Source organism: Naegleria lovaniensis (assembly GCF_003324165.1).
Source record: "Naegleria lovaniensis strain ATCC 30569 chromosome Unknown tig064, whole genome shotgun sequence".
In the NCBI taxonomy this organism is placed as follows: Eukaryota; Heterolobosea; class Eutetramitea; order Acrasida; family Naegleriidae; genus Naegleria; species Naegleria lovaniensis.
In genome coordinates this window covers 1-14,447 of record NW_025407886.1, presented here as the reverse complement: position 1 = coordinate 14,447, position 14,447 = coordinate 1, and the positions used below count along the sequence as shown (strand labels likewise).

General features: G+C 37.3%; 8 protein-coding genes across 8 annotated transcripts, besides 2 other annotated features; 5 read left to right on the top strand and 3 right to left on the bottom strand.

The window, feature by feature from the left end:
- Window positions 1-15: part of a sequence feature (Protein overlapping with rRNA (C9374_013020, KAG2372898.1) was converted to a misc_feature.) that runs on past the window's edge.
- Window positions 16-125: 110 nt separating this feature from the next.
- Window positions 126-1,600: a sequence feature (Protein overlapping with rRNA (C9374_013020, KAG2372898.1) was converted to a misc_feature.).
- Window positions 1,601-1,678: 78 nt separating this feature from the next.
- Window positions 1,679-2,752, top strand: C9374_013019 (uncharacterized protein; the record flags this gene model as incomplete). The annotated part of the gene is made up of 1 exon (XM_044688851.1): window positions 1,679-2,752. The coding sequence occupies one exon, from the start codon at window positions 1,679-1,681 to the stop codon at window positions 2,750-2,752; it is 1,074 nt and encodes a 357-aa protein (XP_044542072.1).
- A 60-nt stretch (window positions 2,753-2,812) lies between these two features.
- C9374_013018 (uncharacterized protein) lies at window positions 2,813-3,689 on the top strand (the record flags this gene model as incomplete). Its single annotated transcript, XM_044688850.1, has 3 exons — window positions 2,813-3,153; window positions 3,239-3,296; window positions 3,357-3,689. 3 exons carry the CDS (start codon window positions 2,813-2,815, stop codon window positions 3,687-3,689), a joined length of 732 nt encoding a protein of 243 aa, XP_044542071.1.
- A 48-nt stretch (window positions 3,690-3,737) lies between these two features.
- On the bottom strand, window positions 3,738-6,437 carry C9374_013017 (uncharacterized protein; the record flags this gene model as incomplete). Its single annotated transcript, XM_044688848.1, has 1 exon — window positions 3,738-6,437. The coding sequence occupies one exon, from the start codon at window positions 6,435-6,437 to the stop codon at window positions 3,738-3,740; it is 2,700 nt and encodes an 899-aa protein (XP_044542070.1).
- Window positions 6,438-8,227: 1,790 nt separating this feature from the next.
- On the top strand, window positions 8,228-9,634 carry C9374_013016 (uncharacterized protein; the record flags this gene model as incomplete). The annotated part of the gene is made up of 1 exon (XM_044688847.1): window positions 8,228-9,634. The coding sequence occupies one exon, from the start codon at window positions 8,228-8,230 to the stop codon at window positions 9,632-9,634; it is 1,407 nt and encodes a 468-aa protein (XP_044542069.1).
- A 454-nt stretch (window positions 9,635-10,088) lies between these two features.
- C9374_013015 (uncharacterized protein) lies at window positions 10,089-10,883 on the bottom strand (the record flags this gene model as incomplete). The annotated part of the gene is made up of 1 exon (XM_044688846.1): window positions 10,089-10,883. One exon carries the CDS (start codon window positions 10,881-10,883, stop codon window positions 10,089-10,091), a length of 795 nt encoding a protein of 264 aa, XP_044542068.1.
- Window positions 10,884-11,885: 1,002 nt separating this feature from the next.
- Window positions 11,886-12,440, top strand: C9374_013014 (uncharacterized protein; the record flags this gene model as incomplete). Its single annotated transcript, XM_044688845.1, has 1 exon — window positions 11,886-12,440. One exon carries the CDS (start codon window positions 11,886-11,888, stop codon window positions 12,438-12,440), a length of 555 nt encoding a protein of 184 aa, XP_044542067.1.
- A 73-nt stretch (window positions 12,441-12,513) lies between these two features.
- C9374_013013 (uncharacterized protein) lies at window positions 12,514-13,342 on the top strand (the record flags this gene model as incomplete). Its single annotated transcript, XM_044688844.1, has 2 exons — window positions 12,514-13,149; window positions 13,238-13,342. 2 exons carry the CDS (start codon window positions 12,514-12,516, stop codon window positions 13,340-13,342), a joined length of 741 nt encoding a protein of 246 aa, XP_044542066.1.
- A 258-nt stretch (window positions 13,343-13,600) lies between these two features.
- On the bottom strand, window positions 13,601-14,447 carry C9374_013012 (uncharacterized protein; the record flags this gene model as incomplete). Its single annotated transcript, XM_044688843.1, has 1 exon — window positions 13,601-14,447. A coding segment is annotated over one exon (847 nt), but the record flags the coding sequence as incomplete, so codon positions are not given.

Here is a 14,447-nt window from a genome sequence, read left to right as displayed (position 1 = left end):
TCTCCAACCTCAGTACTGATGCAGCTCGACGATGCTTAACTTCTCAAATCGGACGGGATGAGGTGCATTCATCGTGATATGGCCGTAGCCATCCAAAACCAAGTTTTCATTCCATTAAACAGCACTAAGGCAATTCTTGGTTGTGTTTGCCTAGAAATGCTCCAAAATAACACTGTTCAGGCGTCATGAAACCGCCGCTAATTTTGATTAATTGAAGAACAAAGTCTTTTTCTATTTTGAGCTCTGCGGAAACGTGTTGTAGCGCAAACGAAGTGTCGATAATTGCCTGCGTCACAACTTGTTTGTCTTTTTTAAGATCGTCTGAGGCATATCGTAATGAATCACCATTGGCTCTCACAGCGGTCAACATAACGTCCTTGTCATTCCTCAGTTCTTGTGGCACGTACTCAAGCGTATAGTTGGTTTTAACTGCTTCCATGACAATATCCTTGTCATGCTTGAGCTCGTCACAAGCACCACGCAGAAAAATCCCTTTTTTCTTAACCGCATATAACATTACTTCCTTGTCGCGCTTTAACTCTGGTGACACATACTCGAATGCATCTACATTTTGCTTTAGTATTTCCATAACAAAAGATTTGTCATTCTTGAGTTCGTTTGAAGCAAATTCCATCGATCCCTCATCTTGTTTTACCGCATGCATTACAACTTCTTTGTCGTTTCTTAGTTCATCAGAAGCAAGTTTTAAGGCAACTCCACAACGTTGCACAATGTAGATCATGACTTCTCTGGAGATTGGAAAGGTCATGTCTAATTCTGGAAAAGCTGATTTCAGAACTGAAATAAGGAAGTCCCTTTCCATCAACAACCACTTCGAAATCGACTCGATCGCCTCACAATTCTGTGTCACTGCTTCCAAAATAAAATCCTTGTGGCATCGAAATTCGTCATGAATGTAACGCAAAGAAGAGGGGGTTTGCCTGACCACCTCCAACGCAAATTCTCTATCAATTTCCAACTCTGCATAAGAGATTGCATGTGCCTGCTGATGGACTGCTGTCAACACTACTTGTTTGTTACTTCTCAACTCTGAAGGCGCGTACGCGAGAGATCCACCACATTGTTGAACTGCTTTCAACACAATTTCCATATTCCCTTGTAATTCTTCAGAAGCAAGATGGATGGCTGTTCCATCTTGCTGAACAGCAGTGAGAACCACCTCTGAATCATTTTTGAGTGCATAATCAGCATTTTGTAGAGCAAAACCGTTTCTTCTCACTGCCTGCAACACCACTTCCTTATCGGACCGAATACGTTGGGAAGCATGTTGCAAGCCATATCCATACTTGCGGATATGATCCAAAACAAATTCTCGATCATTCATCAATTCAACAGGAAAGAATTCTTTACATTCCTTCTCTCGTGCTTCCAACCATTTCTTCTTTCCAAGTTGTTGTAAGAAAAATTTGTGTTTCAACAACATGTTGTTGGGATAAAGGCTTCTTTCATCAATGATCATGTTGGTTGTGTAAGTAGTAGTAGGACTTGGTAAAAAATCAATCAGGAAAATGCTCACCATTGTGTATGCATGTTGTTCTTCTGTGGTTGTTGTTGTTGCTGATCGCTTTAAGTTGGTCATTGTGGAATAGCAATTAACCCGGTTAAATACTTTCTTGTAACGTTTGGAATTTTTTTCAAAATTTAAAAAACAACAAAAATGTCAAGTCGAAAGAACTTGGATGATGAGTTTGGAGAGGAAGTGTCCGAGGAGGAAATGTTAGAAGAGGAAGATGAAGAAGAAAATAATTCGCAGCAGGAAATTCAAGACTTTTCTTCTTTAGCTAGTTCAAGCCAATCTGATACCACTATTCAAATTGCCAATATCGGAGATGATGACCGTCCATCTTCGGATGATGATGATAACGCCTATGTCATGGGAATTGATGAAGCTGGAAGAGGACCAGTGATTGGACCACTTGTTTATGCCTCCATGTTTTGCAAAACCAAATATAATACTGATAATTTCTTGAGAAAGACATTTAAAGTGAATGATTCTAAAAAACTGACTGCAAAAACAAGAAACACTATTTTCGATTTACTTCGCCAAAATGCGAAAATTGTGCATTATATGACGTGTATCATTACTTCTGATGAAATTTCTCACAAGATGCTTTCTAGGAAAAAGTACAATCTCAATCTCATTTCACATGATTGTGCCATTCATTTAATTAAAACGGCCAGTGAAGCACTCAACAAAAAGGGAAAGTATTTGAAAGAGGTCTATATTGATACAGTGGGAGATCCAACAAAATATCAAACCAAACTTCAAGAGAAATTTCCTGAAATTGAAAAAATTGTGGTCGATAAGAAAGCAGATTCTAAATATCCAGTGGTTGGAGGAGCTTCTATTGTAGCCAAAGTTAAACGAGATGAAATCATTGATTCCATTCAATCCAAGAAATACCCCAAGCTCAAAATGGGAAGTGGTTACACCTCTGACAAGTACACTAAGGAATTCTTGAGAAAGACACTCGATCCTGTATTTGGATACGATCACCACGACGTACGATTCAGTTGGGCTACTATTAAAAAGCTATTAGGTGACACGGCAGTGAATGTAGAATGGGAAGACGACGGTGACGATGATGATATGGGAGAGAATGCTTTTGAGAGTCCCTACGCAACAAGATCACAAACAAAACTTTCCTTCCACATTGGAGCTGCAGAAACTCAAAGACATCGAATCGATTTCATGAGTAATAGAAAAATAGAGCTGGTCTCTGACTTTTAGTCCAAACTATTAAACATTGACACCAAATTCTGGAAATTCCATTTCAAGCAAAAGAAAAAAATGACGAGAAGACGAATTCCAGCAAAGAGTTCCAAAAGATCCAAGAAGGAAATAATTTCGAGCGACGATGAGGACACAGAAACCGACATCGTTTGCAATAATGATCATCATGTTGATGAAATTAAACACAAGAGAAATCATTCAGACCATTGCATGACGATGGATGATCAAGACGATGCAATTATTATTATTTCCGAAGATCATGATGATGATTCAACTCAACCCCGAAGGAGTACACGACAAGTTAAAAAACCAAAACGTAGCGATGAAATGGAAGAAGAGATCACTGTACAAAAGAAAGAAGCATCTTTTGGAAAGAAAGGAGCTAAATCTAACTATGCGTATGTGTTTATTGATATGGAATATTCATCGGATGAATGATCACAAAATAATTGCAAATATTTCTTTGAAAATAATTTAACTCAGCAATCAGGTGGCAAGATTGTTTTACAAAAATTCTGTTTTGAACAAAGTTAACTTGGAGGTAAATAACAATACTGAGATGATTTGACCTAATTGAATTTCTCTCATCAAATATTTGTAGGATATATTTTCATACGATATTTACAAACTGTTAAACGAAGAGCATCAAAAATATCTGACCCAGTTTTTAGTGCAGGATGGTGTGGATGTTGATGAGCAAGGTTTTGCTAAACGAAAAATGTTTTTAGATCCTAATTTTAAGGCGTCCATTTCAGAGTTTGAGAGGTTGCTTTCAGAAGGTTATTTAAACACCTCAAAAAAATTCAAAGATGTCATTGAAAACGTGATTGAGGTAAATCAGAAGAAGGGATACGTGGAAGAAGGTATGGAAAGCTACTGGCTAGCAAATGCAGACAAAATGGATACTTCATGGGTAAAAAATTTGGAAGATTAAAGAGTGACCTTGAAAATTATTTGCGTTTTCAACATTTTCTCCGTTTATTTACTTTTTCATACTTTCAATCGTTTTTTGAATAAGGTTTTGTGCCTTTGCGATTGCATTTCTTGTTCCAATCAATAAAATTCTCTGTGTCGGCTCTCCCTTCTCTCCATAAATAAGTTTCACAATCTCACATCCAGAATTGGATTTAATGCGACTCAATCCAGCGTTATTAACAAGCTTTCCTGCCTGTGACGAAGGTAGCTCAATGTGCTTCTCTCTTAACAACAATTCACTCACTTCCATAACTTCCTTGTATTGACCAATTAGAATAAAACCGCCATCACCAGCTCCCATTGAAACTGTTGGATATTGCATAATTAATTCTGCAATGTTCTTTCCCTTAGCTCCAATAATCTTTCCCAAATAGTGTTTGGAGACATATTGCTCTGATTCTTCCGAGCTTAATGACACAAGTTTACAAAGTTGATCTCTGTCTTCATATTCAAAATTACATTCTCGATCCAACTTTAAAGGAAAGAAAAACAATCTCATGTGTTGTTCTTTATGAGCATTATTTTCTGACTTGCTCTTGAAGAACGGATCGAGTGGTACATCCACATAGTAATATCCATCATCCATTTTCCCATATTTTGACATGTGTTGTTTGATATATTCTGGAATGTGTGGAAATTCAAAATCTCTCAAACAGCGATCATAGAGATGGCTTCTTCGTACAATGGTTGTTGACAATGAAGAAGAATCTTTGGAGGGCTTGAATTTCTTGTTATACACAAATAATCGTTGCGTTTCGTAGAGGAATAACAAATGTTTCACATCCATTGAGGCACATTCAATTTGATCTTGACTCAATGGCCGAATCTTCCAATACAATTCTTGTTCGATCACATTTTTCTGAATTTCATATTTTGACGAATAGTCAATCATTGAAAAATCGTGCAACAATCTCACAAGACCCTTAATTTTGAAAAACGAGGAAACTGGATAATGAGATGTCATTACAAATTGATCCGTTGAAGCAGAAGGATAACTACTTGAAGCACTAGTTGATGGTATTGTATTCACATCACTTTCATCTGAACTTTGAGTATTGTTTGTGGCTGAAGGAGATGTTTGCGGAGAGGTGTTTGGATAGCCAGACATGATACACCATCGTTGGTTAAAAACAATATCCAACGGTAAATAATTATTGGACTTGTTACCAGTTGGTAGTGGTTCAAAGATTTTCACAACATCTGATCCTTGAAAACGAGGACTCTTTGGAGAGGTTACTTCTCGTGAAATGTTCTTTACAAGCTGTTGGATGTTTTTGCAAAGATCCTCCCAATTTGTGTTAATTTCGTGACATGTCAGTTCCTTGTTTTTCAAATATTGATCCATATTTCCTGAAAGCATTTCTAAAAACAGCTCAACATAATTTAGTCGAATAAGTGAATAAAAGAGATCAACACTCGTTTGGGTTTCTCGTTGTTGATGATGAGAGATCATGGCAAAAATAATCTTGTCAAACAACGTTGCAGTGTTGATAATCCCAAAATAATACAAATTAGAAATAAATATAATATTCAAATATCCAGTTCTTTCAAACATGTTTAGAGACACTAAATTTCTGACCAGTTCCGAGCTCATTGGAAGTATGGATGCATTGTTGTTACTTTCCTTGCTTGAGGTTTCAGGATCAAAGTAATTGTTTTGTAGATATTTTTCATAATGAGCTTTTGAGAGAGTAGCATTAAATCGTTCCAAAGTTAATTTCAAAAGACTTTTCTTGAACTTGTTGATAAAATATTGCTTGTCCTTTCCAGATGCAAAGAATGTAATGTCATGCAATTTCTTTGACACATCTCGACACACTTTTGAGGCCATATGAGCATCTTTTCTGTCTTTTGATTTAAGAGAATGAGCAGTATGAACAATGGCATTAGACCATGACTTGGCACACAATTTGAGTAAATCCGAAGAAATATCAGCATGTTTGGAAGAAATCTTTTTGATAAACTCTTCTAATTCAACAAAAATAAACTCTAGAATTGAGTCATAGGAGGAAGCATGAAAACTATTGGTCATGGCATCAAAGTAACAATACCATTTCACAAAATGACTCATGTAATGCGATTCAATAATACTGAGGTTTCTACTTGAAGTTTTTGGAATATTGTGGAGGATATGGCTTTGTTTGATACAAATATCTGCGACTTGAGTATCCCATGTGAAATTCAGACGTGTTCCATTCATTTGATAATAGAGTACATCCTCGTCTCTTCTTCCATCATGTATAATTTTCAAAACTCGAGTCGATTCTAATAGTTCACGCAAGTTGGTTTCATTGGCAAGAGTTTTACCACCGATCTTAAAAACATCAATAATATAAATATCAATTTTTTCTTTCTTGTTCAACAAGGTTGCTTTTCTATTGACAAGTGACAGTTGAATAATGCACAGGGTACCACTTTGTTTTTCCAAATCAGGAGATCCTTCACAATCTAACCCAATACAAGGGGTATTGGTATTGAAGAGACGAGTTTGTGCATAATTTTTCGTTAAATCATTTTCATGTTGAGATGAATCCAATAAATCCTGAATGACATCTCTCAATAATTCGTTATATTTTTCAATGGAATCAATGAGATGAATGTCATGACCAATAGAGAGAATATTTTCACAATGACCTTCTTTGAAAATGGATTCGACCACATTGTCATCATCATTATGAATGGTTGGTTGATGACTCGATAATAACATGTTTTGAAAATGTTAAAGTAGTAATAAAGAAAGGAAGAGTAATGAATAACGAGTTGTGATCTTTTTCATCACCAGAGAGGATCTTTCAAAATTTAAATCAAAAATTATTGGAATGAGATCCAATGCATGAAATTATGGACGTGATGATACTATTCAATGATCCGACAACAATTTATTCTCTCTGCAGAAAAACCGACAGATAGACGCAAGGTGATCGAGAGGATTTTTTTTTTAATTAATGAAAAATATGATGAAGATGGTGCAAATTGGGAACATTCAAAACTGGAGGTGAAGATGGAATGAATGCAAGCCGAAACTTCACAATCTAAAATGATTTCAAATCTAAAAGTGCATAAACGACAAAATCAAGGTAGTTTTAACTTTCAAAGCCTTAGTAAACGATAATGATGCCAGAGAATTAATAAGTTGGAATTTATACAACGCATCCTTGTTACTTGAAAGTTGAAAATCATCATGTCGTTGCGGAAATTAACTGCATCTATAAACTCGTTCCTTGTCTTGATCCGAAAAGTAAAAATCAAACACAAATGGAGACGAAGAAGAACAATTTTGTGATTTCTATTCTGGTTCATTTTCAAGTTCAAATAGTATTCGGCAACTTTGAACCAATATTTGCACTTTTTGAGTTAATTCAATGGAAATGGTCATCAGCAGGGTAGAGACTAAATTGAGTCAATTCTTGAGCACAACAGCGGTTAAGTCTTAATTACGTAGCAATAGTGGATTGGGTTAAAACAACACATGTTGATGACCATGGATTCAACAGTATTGGAGAGAGTGAATACTTATCTTCTTCAGAGAGATAAAAGTGTCAGTGCTAACTTGTTACTGTTGACAAGTTTTGCATCCCATAAACACTCCCACTAAATTCCTCTCTCAATATCACAAAACATCAAACACCAATTTCACTTACCCCTTCTGATTTTCCAAGTCTTCCGTGGTTTTCAATTGCTCATAAAAGACAATGGATAAATTTTCATGAGTTCAATGAATTTGTAAAGATTCCTCTCCAAACAGAACACACCAACCAAAATACTTCATCCAATTTCTATTTGCAATCAAGGCCATCATCTATCATTGATCGTTTAGGGAGAATAAAACTGCAATTGAAAAATTTTTCTTTGCGAGATGAGTTTCACAAATGAAGAGAATCTCAGTTCGAGATCGATGATGGGTTCATTTCATTGTGTTTTCCGTATGTGTGGTTCTAACGAATGGCCTGCTTGTGCATAGAATCTCATCAAAGACTCCAACGTTGCCCATTCTGGTATTCTACTCCAAGAGTAGTATGAGTAAAGACTCTTTTAGTTCGACAAATGTCAACCACAAAAATCGCATGCGCTCTTTCTTTCAATATCGAGAAGAAGGCTTGAGTGTGTGGGAGTGCAATAAAGTCACTCGACTCGACGCTACCCATGTCCCAAATAAACACAAAAAAAACCAACACAACAATACGCGCCAACAAGCAGTTGCTGATAGTAGTAGTCTGCCTCACTCCTCCCATCATCGAAGCCTCTCTCCCTTTTCCGAGACACGATCACACCATATTATCATCAACACAAGCCTTGTTGTTCCGCCAACATCATTACTCCCATAACACTTTGTTATTCTGTTATATAAAACCATACCACCATCACCACCAACACAAATTCGTGTGTTATCCAAATCGTCGAGAAAGCCTTGTAATTTTAAGGAACCTGATTCATCCTCACCCTCATCTGAATTCATATCATTATACCCACCACCAACAATAACACCACTCATTACAAATGGTAGAAAAGAAGGCATCTAGCAGAAAGAACTCTAACGGTAGCTCACTCTTCACTGCCGAAGATGATCAAAAACTCATCGAAGGATACAAGAAGTATGGTAATAATTGGAAGGATATCTCCCGAGAATATTTCAACGGTCGATTCAAGACCAATCAGCTTTTCCAACGTTACAAGAGAGTTCTCGTTGCTAAGGATAAGGAATCCACTTGGTCCAAGAACGAAGACATTGAACTCCTCTCTGTGTATCACCACTTTGAGGGATCTTGGATTCAAATGAGCAAAAAGTACTATAAGGACACCAGAACAGACAACCAACTCTCAAACAGATGGGCTTCTCTGAAGAAGAGTTGCTGCCTCATTGACACCTTTTCCAAGTTGAAACCAAACATTAAGAAGGATCTCTACACATTTTACAAAAAGGCAAGAAAGACCACTGGTCCAGACAGTATTAGGGAAACTAACTTTACTGAAATTGTAGAAATTCCAGAAGAGGCCTTCCCAAAGATTTACCTTGGTGAAGGACGAAGAGTGCAAAAGGAAAGCTCTTCGAAGAAGAGAAAGACAGCTCCAAAGAGAGAATTGCCAACTGAAAGCTCAACCAAGAAGAGAAAGACATCTTTTATTGTTGAAGACGATGAAGACGATTCTTCCTCTTCAGAAGACGAAGATGAAGTGTCAACCAATGAAGATATTGCCATGTTACCAAGAACCACACGAGGTCAACGAGTCAACTACTCCAAGATGCTTAGCGACGAGGGAGAAGATGACACTGCCACTAATGAAGACGATGAATACGTACCAAAGGAAGAGGAAGAAGAAGCTGTAGTGCTACCATTGCCAGCCCAAAAGCAACAACAACCACAAGCCTCTTATTATCATCCACTCAGCCAACTCTCCAAGCAACAAGTTGAATGGTTGCAAGCTCAAAAGTGTCCATCCAAGAGATCCTCATCCAGCACTGCTCCAGTTTTAGTTACGAACAGTGTTGATCTTGCCTGTGACGAAGATATTGTTGCTCCACAACAAGTCTTCGTGCAACCTCAACAACCAGTGATGGTCAAGATGGAGAAGCAAATCCAATACACTGTCGTTGACAATCGTGACGTTAATCTCAATTTCAATGAAGAAGAGTGTTTGGAAATTGAACGATTCCTTGGTGCACCTTACAGCAACTTTGAGACTGAGCGAAACTACTCGATGGAAGATATTTTGGCCCAAACAAGAATCATTAAGGAATTCCTCGAACAGTCCAAGACAATCAAGCCACAAGAAGAGAATCCATTCACTGCCATTCATGACGACTTTTGTGCAGAAGCCTGCAACAATGACATGTTTGATTTCTCGACTTTCAACAGAGCTCCAAAGTCACCTTTGCTGTTCGATGACGATCTTGATTTCTTGTAAACCTGTTTACAGCAAGTTTACCTAATGATTCTCCAAACCTAACGTTAACCAACCATCCCTAGATCTCCTTCCACCGTACACTTGAATATGTACATAACAACATTCTCTAATTTATAAAACAAATACTCTTACTTTAACATGTGTTGTTACTTGTGCTTATCGATCAATCGAAATCACTATTCCCATCTCAATAAACCGGCCACAGAATCCAAACCTGCTCTTGCTGCAGTTGGAGGTCGTACTCGAGGTTTCAACTCGATGTGATTGTCGTTGAGGACCTTCCAGTAGTTGGTTGTAGGAAGCAGGTCTTTGGACAATTCAGCCTGTTGTATGAATGTCGTTGAAATGAAGTGTTGTATGATGATAAAGACATTAGATTGAAATGTAATGAGGTATTGTATGCAGTTCATGATGGTGACAGGTCAAGAAGATGCAAAGTTGATGAGGTATGATGTCATAGTTGATTAGTAATGACAGGGTTGTAGGTAGCACAATTTGAAAAGTAAGTACAAATCAATGTTAAAATCATACAAACCTTAACATTCACCAGCGAGGATTGTTCAAACGACGACCTTAATGCCATCGATGAGTTCTGCTTTTTTCCAACTTTACCAAAATCTGACACCTTTTTCTGGTCGTCTTTTGAGAGAGAAGATGGATCAAATGTGAGAATACTCTTGACATTTAGGTCTTCATTTGCATTGTCGCAGGTGTGATCACTTTCTGTGGTGGTTCTCTCTCGTGTTGGCGTAACTAATCGTCTTCTGTGCACTCCGCTTGTGTCTGGGGGATCGACAACAACATTTCTGGGTTGGTAAACACTTGCTGATTGTGGCCGTTTCCTCATGAGTCGTGGAGGTGGAGTCTTAGATTCCTCGTTACAATGAGTGCCACATCTTGCTTTCCTTCTCACTTCATTGACCAATTCTTTCGATGATTCATTGCTAACATTGGGTCGTTTTCGAGGTTTGTCCTTCTCTTGAGTGGCATTAAGGACAGTCTTTCGGCCAGCACTGAAATTGGCCTTTGGTATTCCATTGATGATAGATCCTCCCGGTAGAACACTACTCAGGCTCACAGCTGCACTCTGAATACTTGTATTATTTCTATATTGATTATAATGATGGGATATTGAGGATGAAGACCTCACCGATGAAGCTGATTGAGGCCTACTCGAAGAAGGTGAGGATGAAACACGATTGGAGGCAACTACGACTGGACTCCCCCGAGATGAGGCTAGAGGACACATTTTTTAAAAGTATGTCTATGAGGGTGTTGTTGTAGGGGAATAGTTGTTGCAGCAAGTAAGGATGATACAACTCTTGAGAGAGAGAGAATATAATGAAAAGCACAATTAAGGACGAGAGAATGGAACCAAATACAGACTAGCCAGCACCAAGGGCTACTGATGATGATGAAGAGACTATTCCTGAAATGCCCGCTTGGGGGTTTGCTTCTTTTTTTTTGGCCATACATCCACTAGCATTCGCTCGAATGGAAACGAGAGATTGAATTTGTCATACACAAATGATAGAACTTGCTCTGGAAGTTTGTATTTCTGAGCTCGATGGGACAAGATTGGAATACAAATGGAGTGTGTTAAGGGTCGATTGTAGTATGAATGTAGTTACACGTACACGAAACGACACGTCAAGACAAGGGTAGAATTTATGATGTATTTTGAATAGTTGTATTGAGGAATATAATACATCAAATAGGTTTATTTGTTGATCTACAGAGAGGCAATCAAGTGGCTTCAGTATACTCATCACCAAAAAGGCTCTTTTGTAAACCATTCGTACGAACTGTGTTTGTTGTGAAATTCTATTTTCCATTTTCTCTGTCATTATACATATGACGGTGATTCATGACGACAGCCTTTCAACACTGTTGCAAGATGTCGATTCATCTGTAAATAGCTTCTTTTCAAAGCATATGGGTACTTGTTGTTCGTACTATCCAAAATTGAAAATTGTTGAACCCAACCAAAAAAGTGTATTTCTTAATTTTATGATATCAATATGACTCTGTGAGTTTTTTCACCTATTCGGCTATTCCTATGACTGAAACAACTCTCTCTGTGAGAAAGAAGAAAGCAACGAGACGGAAATTGAATCCCGCCAAATTTTGTACATTTTTCAAACATTTAAAAAATACACGCAATAACCAACTACAACATCCCTTTAGTCAATCACATCGGAATCTCTATACCCTTACACATCCAATACAAATCACACTAAAACTATTTATTATGAGCTCCTTGAGAAAGACAGATTATTTGAGAAAAGCCTCACCAACAACGTCGTTACCATCGAAAAGCGGCATCGGAAAGAGAATAAAATTGAGTGATGAACAAAAACAAGAAATTAAAGAAGCTTTTGAATTATTTGATACGGATAAAGATGGATATTTGGATGCACATGAATTTAAAGTAGCAATGAGAGCTCTCGGTTTCGACATTAAAAAAGAAGAAGTGCTGAGGTTGATGAGAGAGAATCTTGATGAGAGACCTCTTGACGATTCACATCCCATGATGATCAGCTCCGATTCATTTCTGCAGGTGATGACGGACAAGATTTTAGAACGAGATCCGTTAGATGAAATTAAGAAAGCTTTTAAACTCTTTGATGAAGATGGAAATGGTAAAATAAGTTTAAAAAATTTAAAGAAAATTGCAAGAGAAATTGGAGAAAGTATGAGTGAGGAAGAGCTGCAAGCAATGATCGACGAGTTTGATCTTGATAGAGATGGAGAAATTAATGAAAATGAATTCATTGCCATCATGAGCAATAATGATGATTTGTAAATAAAGAACTCCAAGTTGATAAATAATCGTTCAGTTTATCTTCTAATTAAATAATAGAACACACCTAAAAAAAATGCCTCAACAAACACTGAAACACTTCGTAGCTGATTTGCATGAATTTTTGACATCAACAAAAAACATCCAACCTCCAGAAAACATTCCAGAGCCACAACTGGATGAAGAAGAAGGATCCGATTTGAAACCTTCAAAATCAGCATACTTTTTTCAATTATCAAAAGTTTATGATGCAAAAATCGAATTCTGGTTGGCCAAAATGAGAAAATTTTCGTATGCTTTCCTCTTGTTGGCAATCATTCATCTTTGTAAGATTGTATTTTCGGATAGTATTGATGCAGAAAATTCCCGATGGAGTGATTTGATGGAAATGAATCGGGCTCAATCATTTGTACTTTCAAATTATCCTCTTGTTGGATCGATATTGGATTTGATAATCGTGAAGGGTCTCATAATTATCATGTCATTCACTTTATGTTATCAATACTACAGCAAAACTAACACAGAAAATATGAGACGATTGAATGTGATTTATTACGCCACAAATGTAGATATTTTCTTTTTCATGTTACATGTTGTGTTTTTTGTATGGGCTGAATATGGAAGAAGCATGGAATCTCCGCTTCCAATGCTGTCAAGCCCGATATTTAATACTCTATTATATATTGGATGGGTTCTTACAATTTTACTTTATGTAAGTGGTCATTTCGAAATAACTATTGTTTAATTTTCTCTTTCACTTGTGACGTGATCGATTGACATTGATGAACTAATTCATTTAGACTTGTTTTTGTCATGCAGCCAAAGAACTCTCGCTTAATATACTCATAAAAACAGAGCTTATTCCTCAAAGTGAAGAAGATCAATACAACAAGGATGTACTTTAAATACAGTATCGGTATTTATCATGGTTGTTTCTGACAGAGCAGCTCAAATACGCGTAGCAAAACCACTCGTTCAAAATAAACAATCAAAAATATGAATGGACACCATCGACGTTACAAAAATTGGGTTGTCACATTTTAACAATATCGTTATTAATTTTTACAAAGGCGTGTGATAAATAAATAGATAAATGGTAAAAAGAATTGAGTAACATCTCTCGTTGTAATCTCAAAAACCTCAACATCTTGCACACAAAATGACTAATTTTGAGTTGCCTCTATCAAGTCTTTTTCGCTACCACTTTGATTGCTTGCAAGGCTATTCCGACTGGATCCAGTCTTTCTGAGAGCTCGTTCTCTTCTTTGTTTGTTCTCAAGCTCTTCTTTCTTTGTTTGAGCTAATTCCAAGTTTCCACTTCGGAGAGCAACAGCATCTTCTCGGAAACGAGCATCTGATGGAAGAGGATCATCCGAAGGTTTAGCATATTTTGGAACTTCCTTTGCAATATTGAAAATTTCCTTGCGAGATACTTCGACCTTTTCCTTGTCTTTCATTGAAGACAATGAATCAGCTGTTTGTCCAGGATAGTAGTGAACAACACCCAACCAACTTCCTTCAATCACACCGATCACGCTACCATCTTTTTTAACTTCACCTCTCAAGAAATCAACAGGGGTCTTTTGACTACTGAAAAAGGATCCAATGAAACTCTTTTGGTCTGGATTAAAGACTACTTCACATTCGAGATTATTCTTGTTCTCTGTGAAAGCCATCTTGTCATAATATTCGAGAACTCGTTCTCCCCAACAAATACCTTTTAGCCACAAGAATGGTTGTGAGTAGTGAATGGTTGCTCCATCCGATTCAAAATCGATATATGTTGGACCTACTTGGCCGCCTTTCAAGGCATTTCCTCGGATACTTGCAAGGTAACCACAATATCCGTGCAATCTGAAATTATGACCTTGGGCTTCATAGGAAGAGATAGGAGGGTGATGAGATGTTTGTTCGACAAAGAGTTGAATATCCTTGGTAGGATCCTTTTCATGAAGAAAGGTAGCTTCAAATGTTTCTCCGAGAATCGGATTGAAAGGTTTCTTCTGTACA